The sequence below is a fragment of the Ipomoea triloba genome, chromosome 9, assembly GCF_003576645.1.
Source record: "Ipomoea triloba cultivar NCNSP0323 chromosome 9, ASM357664v1".
Lineage (NCBI taxonomy): Eukaryota > Viridiplantae > Streptophyta > Magnoliopsida > Solanales > Convolvulaceae > Ipomoea > Ipomoea triloba.
In genome coordinates, this window is record NC_044924.1 from 22,585,356 (window position 1) to 22,593,267 (window position 7,912).

The following is a 7,912-nucleotide window of genomic DNA, read 5'->3' on the forward strand; positions in this document are numbered from 1 at the left end:
TCCGAATAAGTATTCCGATGCTGCTCGCACTACAATTAATCCTGCCTGCACAGCTTGGTTCAGGCAGGATCAAATTATTCTAAATGCCATTCTTGGCCGCCTTTCCGATGCACTTACCTATAAAAATTACCAACTTGCCAATGCATTTTTTTTAAAACAATTATTCATTCTGAGTGGTTGATCTGGATTTAATTAATGACTAAGATTTAACCTTACTTTTTACTTGAGAACTCCTTCGCATATGATCTTTTATATATATATATATATATATATATATATATATATATGTGTGTGTGTGTGTGTGTGTGTGTGTGTGTGTGTGTGTGTGTGTGTGTGTGTGTGTGTGTGTGTGTGTGTGTGTGTGTGTGTGTGTGTGTGTGTGCACGCGTGCGCGCATATGTATGTGTATATGTATATAGGAGACGAATCACCTGAGTGCACCTATATATATATATATATATATATATATTTATTTATTTATTTATTTATTTATTTTCAGGTGAGAACATCTCTTAACCTGATAACATGCGGAGTTCTTCGATCAGTAATGCACGGTAAGTTCTATACGAATGCACAATAACTGCTAGATCTCTGTGACTACAACATGAATGCACATGCATTCGTGTAGTAATTCTCATGGATTCATGTAGTAGTTTCGGTACATTGCATCATCAAAACGTATTAGTATTAACTAGTTGTAAAAATTATTTTTGGTAATTTTGACATAAACATATTGTACTAATTTCTTAACTCTTAAACATTACAAAGTATTATTGTTGTTATGGAATCGAAACAGAATGAAAGAAGAGGCAAGACAGATGGATAGCAATAGGAGATATAAATGTTAGGAATAACAAGGGTAAAATGGTCATTTTATAATTAAGGCAAACCAGCTAACTAAAAACGCAACCATTCTTTTGGAAAAAAAAACACTACCGTTCTTAACTTTTCAAATTTTAATTAGCTTATTGTCTCAATAATCTAATGCAATAAATTATTTTACTAAACATTTAAATAGTTTACTGATTAGTCAAACCAATCAAATTTTAATTTATCGGTCATTTACCAAACACTACTACCCATATATATCAATTAAACCTATTATGATGTGCAGTATTACATAGGAAGAGGAGAGGGTAGGGGTGAAGTGTAGAGTTTTTTTTTTTTTTGAATAAGGGTGGAGTGTAGCGTTGTTGCAACTTTAAAGGCAAGCGAGTTGAAAGCAAAAGGGAGAAGAAGCACAAACAAAGGTTGGGGGCAGCTGCTTAGCTTGCGTGAAGCAAACACACAGAGCGATGGGGTGGTGGTGATTGAAACAGTAGTTCCGAAATGCATACAATAATAGAATAGCCACAGCACACAGCCGCATGATTTAAAAATTATATAGAGTGATAGATGGATGGATGGACGTGGGCACGTGCGAACTCCCACGTGGAACAAACATCCCATCCCATCCCATATCTAATCTAATCATCTATCTATCTCTGTTCTCTAGTCATTTCCATCACTAGACTTTGGTGGTAGTATGTAATACACGTACACCAGCACATGCAGAAGCAGCAATATAATACACAGCAAGCTAATAAGCTACGACCAAAAGATGTGAAAGTTTTGGAGGAGAAAGGCTGTGGAATGGGGAGCAGCAAGTATTTCCCTATACCCACCCACCTGCAACACTATTCTTGTCTATACCTTTTCTCTTTTGACTAGATTTGCTGCACATTGCATCTTAATTTTAAAGAAAAATGACCAAATAGGTACTTATAATAAAATATAGAAGTACAACAATGATCTACTAAAACACAAAAAGTCAAGAACACTCTTACTTAGCTCAAACTCATGACTTCTCATATGGGAGAGTCACCTCTTGCCACTAGATCACAAAAGTTCATCTAACTTTTTCATATAACTAGTTGTTCTAGGTTCTGCAGGTTAATTACTATCTAGTGTAATAACATTTTTATTATCGGTGATCGGAGGATCAAACTCCGATGGTGTGGGCATTGATTCTTTGGGCTAAACGTAAACAATTATGAATATTTCAAAAAAACATTACCAAAATGTCTTAGCTTGAAAAATTATATTGCAAAAAATCTCCAATTTTTTGTATGAGTAACCAAAATGGTGATGGTCCTGGTTGCGAAGAAAAAGTCTGGGGAAGGGATATATAGGATCTAGACTTTTGTATGTTAAAACTTTTTGGTCTTTTAACTTAGATGGTTTGAATAATTAAGTTATGCTAAAGTTTCATCCCACACCAGGAATGTATCTAATTATTCATGACGCACCACGATCTTTCATCGGTTTCCGGTCTTCCTGATGATATAGCGTTGGTTTCCCGCATATGAGGCCTTTCTCTTAGTCTTATGATGTCCATGTAAGCGTGTTTTACATTTTTAAATTAAAAATAAAAAAAATAAAACCAGACAGAATTATTTTAAGACCCTAATTCCCCCATGGATGACGGAAACCGTCCAGGCACCGAGGCGGATGTTGATGGTGTTGAGGACGACGCCGACCATGGGGACCGCGAATGGACACTAGTACAAAACTGCACATCCGCTACTGTTGTAAAAGACTTTTCGCTACTGTTGTACAACAGTAGCGGATGGGACAGTCTCTAAATGTCACTGACTTTTCGCTACCATTGTACAACAGTAGCGAAAAGTCTGATCATCCGCTACCGTTCTTGGCTAGAACGATAGGGGATTATAATTTTTTTTTTTAATATTCGATAATCCACTACTGTTCCTATAGAAGAACAGTAGCGGATTATTTTTAAAATAAAAATAAAAATGGGAATCCGCTACTGTTCCAGCTTAGGAACAGTGGCGGATTCCCAATTTTTTTTTTAAAAAAAAACAAAATTAAAAAGAATTAATTTTTTAATAAATTAATTAATTAAAAAATTCCCTAAATAATTTAAAGTGCTCCTATATAAATGTTGTTTATTAACACACTATAATCTAAAATTAACCTGAAGTTATAACTATCAACACAATAATATCAATTAATATATACAATCTTTTCTTTGAATCATCCCATATATACACAAGCTTTCTAATATATATATAAAAACCTTTCTAAGAAAAACAAAATATCATATTAGTGTTTAGAAGCATCAAATAAGAACCTAATGACCACCTTAGTTATCTTTGATCTGCTTATGCACCGAGGAATCATGCTTCTCCACCTTAGTATCCAACCCATTCTACAAAGAGCAAAGGTTATAAGCTTGGTGGCTAGCAGTTATACTCGATAATAGATTAGTACACAAGTTAACATTATAGAAGCCACAAAAACAGACATGCATACACTGCACAAAAAAACCTAGGGAGCAAATGTTTAGCAGACATACGGAGTATACACACAAGCAGACATAACATTTTAGCAAGCAAACTGTTTGTTTGCCAAACTATGCAATGAACACCCATTAGAAAATTAATATTGTATTAGATTTCTTTTCAAACAAATAAAAAAGAAAAAGAGTCCATGTGCAGAAGGCAAACGGAAGTAGAAAGAAAAACCTTGTCATTTTCTATTTTGAGAAGGATTGCATATGCCAAAATGGCTTCTTTGTACTGCAAATAAGCCAAAAGGAAAAAGAAACTAGTCAATGTAATAAACTCAGTTATAATCAATTTCCTGTATATAAACCAACTGCCCTTCTTCTCAACTCCAAAGCTCTATCATATATAAACCAATCAAGAACAAGCTAGCTAGCTAATAAGAAACAAAAAATCAAGAAAATCAAGAAACATTATATATGCATTACTATATAGAGCTAGCTTGATCGAGATGATAATGAATACAAATACATTAATTAATATTGTCATTCGCCAGGATTGTTTCGTGTATACTAAATAAAAATGTATACATTAAACAAATGGAAGCACTACAAATGTGACACTAACCGCAAAACTACTGGAGTTAAACATTTCAAGAAACCAAACTAGGGCTCAAGTTTAGCAATATTTAGGACTCAACAAAGCGGATTAATTTTGATTGTTAATAGATAAGTACATGAATAGATAGCCATATAGCTTCCATAGCCAGTAGGTCCTCAAGGTCCAAATCAAATTCATCTTCCCTGTTGAAAATTCAGGCATAAGAATAGACCACAGAATACATTCAGACATTAGCATCTAATACACATTGTATGAACATATTCTGGATTGATATAAACATTAAGACTTAATTCAAAAGGCAGATATTTGTCCCTGAAATCAGAACTCGACATGAACTTTAAAAGAAATAATTTCGAAATATCACAAGACCTAGATTTCAATACTATATCAACATGGTTCTAATCCTTTTTGAATTGTTATGTAAAATACCGATGCCATTTGCACCAAAGTGAGAACTTTCCCACTGACATCTAAGGGTTCTTGATACCTCAAACTCCAAAGTTCATAATACATTAACTAATAATACCAACACAGATAAAATTGAAGAACAGTTAAGTATAGCGAAAAGCCAATTTGATTACAGAGTAAATGCCAGTAATTGATTTTAAAAATCGAGCATTCAGATTATTACCTGTTCTGTCTTGGCCGTAAAGATGGACGAATTGCAGGAGCCCCACAAGAACAGAGGATCTACCTTTGGTTTGACCCTACCAAGGGCTTCCACTCCTAACCTTTGGCTAAATGCATCTTTCACAAGTTTCAGATTCTTCAAGAGATTAAAACTCTAAATTAGGTCAACAAATTAAAACAAAAAAAACATTAATAAAAAACGTAACCTGCGCAATGGAGGCGGAAATGGCGGACGGTGGTGGCTTCTGTGGAGGGGAAATGGCGGACGGTGGTGGTGGTTGCGCTGCGCAGATCTGGTGGCTGCGGGGGAGGCGAAAATGGATGGTGGCTACGGTGGTGGTGCTTACAACGGAGGCTGGTGGCGGAGGCAGACGACGGCAAAGGCGATGGAGGCGGAGGCGCGGTCGCCGTGACTGAGGCAGAGGTGAACGAAGGCTGCAATGGTGGTCGTGGCTGGTGCGGGCGGCAGATCTGTTTGCGACGGCAGTGGTGGCTGCAACGGTGGAAGGCGGAGGCGGTGGCGGTGGCGGTGGCGGTGGCGGTGGCGGTGGAGGCTGCGGTGGTGTGGCTGAGATGGAAGCATTGGTGTGGTTGCGTTTGTGTGGAAGCAGTGGTCTGGTGTGGCGGTGGGTGGATCGAATATGTTCAAAGCAGATCTGGGATCTCTGTATGACTGTATGTTTGTTGGAATTTTTTTTTTTAATAATTAATATTTCGGGGCTACCGTTTCGTCACGAAACGGTAGCGAAATGAATTTTTCAATTTTTTTTTTAATTTTAATAACTTATATTTCGCTACCGTTTCCTATAGAAACGGTAGAAATGGTAGCGAAATATAAAAGGCGTTTTTTGTTTTTTTAATTCGCATCCGTTCCTACTAATAACAGTAGCGGATTACTTTTCACTTATTTACAGAATTGCCACCGCGCGAATTTTTTTAAGAATACACTACCGTTCTTTCAACAACAGTAGCTAAATGTGAGTGTTTTATGTGCTATTTTGTACTAGTGGGAGCCCTTTCATAGCGGGAACGTTGGGGGCTAGAACGGAGACGACGTCGCCTCTCTAAATGTCCAAAGATACAATGGAGGAAGCAAGGCGAAGGCAACAGAGATGAGTTTCCGACCAGGTGAAGGTGACGTCGTTATAGACAACAGAGGCGGCATCGCCATATATATTAGCGGCCTTCTCCAAGAAAGTGAGAGGAGTTAGTGAAGTTGAATTGGGCGGATTTGGCTTCAGTTGCTCCATTGATTTCTCTCCGGCGGATTTGTTGGTGAATAGTTTTTGCGATCTCGAGCATGTTTGTAAGGAATCCTATAATCGCAATTTTGTGCCCAAATCATGGCCTATCGTACCTTTCTGCTTGGTAGAGCCACCGAGAAAACGACCGCCGAAAAATCAAGAAAAGTCGTCCTACATCTAATGGTTGGACTGGTTTCACCAACAGTGGAAGCAAGTTTTGTACGTGTCATTTGGGTCTCAAGTAGAGATATTGCTAGAGCAATTGGAGGTGATTAAAGTTGGGTTAGAAGAATCTGAAGTGAATTTCTTGTGGGCGATTAGAACCAATGAATCGGAGCTTCACGACGATGGGTTCGATGACAGAGTGAAGAACATGGGATTGTTGGTGCCGGAGTGGATTGATCAGAGAAAAATTCTCAGCCACCAGAGCATGAAAGGGTTCAAGATCGGGGTGAGAGTGGAGTCGTGCAATGGGTCGATGAGAGGGTTTGTGAAGTCGGAAGGCGTGAAGAAAGTAGTGAGGGAATTGATGGAAGTAGAAATTGGTAAATACGCTTACATAGAAAACATAAGACTAAGAGAAAGGTCACATCAGCTGGAAACCGGGCAGGAAGACCGGGGAACCTGATTCTAGGCGGATTTTTTTTCTTTTTTTGGTTTATGGAGCGGTATATACGTTATGAAAGATCAGGACACGGCATGAATAATCGGATATAGTTCATGGTGCGGGATGACAATTTAGCCATTAAATTAATTTCTCAAAACTACTAAGTTTGGTTATGTTGAAATCTTAATTAAATAGTCAAAATGCGAAGTACCTTGTGCTCAAATGGCATGTAGTGACTCTCTCATATGGGAGGTCATGATATCGAGCTTTAGTGGAAGCGGTATTGACTCTTTGTGCTCCAACAGGTTGAGAAAGTATACATGAATAGATACTACAATGTAATAGAGTCAGAGTCTTTCTCAAGTGAGAATAAAGAAAGTTTTTGGGAAGTACTCAAAAAAAAAATTAAATAGTCAAAATATAACTTTGGTCAAAGTTTATTACATAGTGAAAAATAAATTTTCAAAAATTATTAGTTAGTTGACCTTATCCTCTCTCCATTTGCAAAAGATGACTCTCACCTCTACATCACCCAATTTGTAAATCATTTACTATTCACATTACATCCCTGCAAATCTAATCTATTTTAAAAATTAGACCCAACATCACATTACTTTAAAACATTAATAAATAAATAAAATAAAAAAATGATGTGGCATTTGCAAAAACACCAGGTCTACCCGTGCTCACTCCAGGAGGCACTTGTAGGAGTCAAACCCGGGTTCTCCCGAAATTCTTCCCCACAAAGAGAGCTCATTTGCCACTTGAGCTACCCAATTGGGTTAGATTAAAAGAAATTGACTATAGTAAATATCGCCAACTGGAGTTATGAATCAACAACACAGATATAAACCTAACGGATGACAGACAACTAAAGGAATTCATGAAATTGTTTATGAAATTAATCAAAATTCATTTTATTTTATGTTTTTTTAAGACGGAAAAAGAAAGCACCTTAAGTAGGAAAACAACGCACGTTAACAAGGAAAACAATGCACCTTAAGAAGGAAAACAAAGCACCTTAAGAAGGAAAACAATGTACCCTAAGAAGGAAATTTACGCACCTAAAACTTTAAACTGGCGTACCTTAAGAAGGAAAACCACGCACTTAAAGCTTTAGGTCAGCACACCTTAAGTTTCAACAACTAACGCACCTTAATCACACAAACCACACACATTAAGAAAGAAAACCACACACCTAAAGCTTTAGACCAACACTTAAGTTTCTAACAACTAACGCACTTTAAGCACACAGCATAAAACCGCCGCACACCTTGAGCACAAAAAGCACGCACCTTATGAAGGAAAACCATGCACCTTAATAAGGAAAATCACGCACCTAAAGCTTTAGGCCAACGCACCTTAAGTTTCAACAAATGATACACCTTAAGCACACAAACAACGCACCTAAAGCTTTAGACTGACACACTTAAGTTTCTAATAACTGATGCACCTTAAGCACACGATGAGAATAAGGGAGAAGAAATACTTTAGTCAATAAATTCCTAACCAATTATAATTAA

At 37.2% G+C, this 7,912-nt stretch overlaps 1 protein-coding gene across 1 annotated transcript; it reads right to left on the reverse strand.

Moving 5' to 3' along the window:
* Window positions 1-3,006: 3,006 nt before the first annotated feature.
* Window positions 3,007-5,788, reverse strand: LOC116029763 (formin-like protein 1). Its single transcript, XM_031271804.1, has 5 exons — window positions 5,647-5,788; window positions 4,745-5,211; window positions 4,540-4,674; window positions 3,528-3,581; window positions 3,007-3,211 (listed from the first exon to the last, which is right to left on the reverse strand). The coding sequence occupies exons 1-5, from the start codon at window positions 5,786-5,788 to the stop codon at window positions 3,146-3,148; spliced, it is 864 nt and encodes a 287-aa protein (XP_031127664.1). The 3' UTR covers window positions 3,007-3,145.
* Between the last annotated feature and the right edge of the window lie 2,124 nt (window positions 5,789-7,912).

What these genes read in the sequence shown, in the direction of transcription:
- LOC116029763 (XM_031271804.1), bottom strand. Translation starts at nt 5,788, where the DNA reads ATGGAGCAACTGAAGCCAAATCCGCCCAATTCAACTTCACTAACTCCT. An exon ending in CTGGTCGGAAACTCATCTCT is followed by an intron (nt 5,212 to 5,646) that starts GTTGCCTTCGCC and finishes ACAAACATACAG; the next exon opens with TCATACAGAGATCCCAGATC. An exon ending in TTTCCGCCTCCATTGCGCAG is followed by an intron (nt 4,675 to 4,744) that starts GTTACGTTTTTT and finishes AATCTCTTGAAG; the next exon opens with AATCTGAAACTTGTGAAAGA.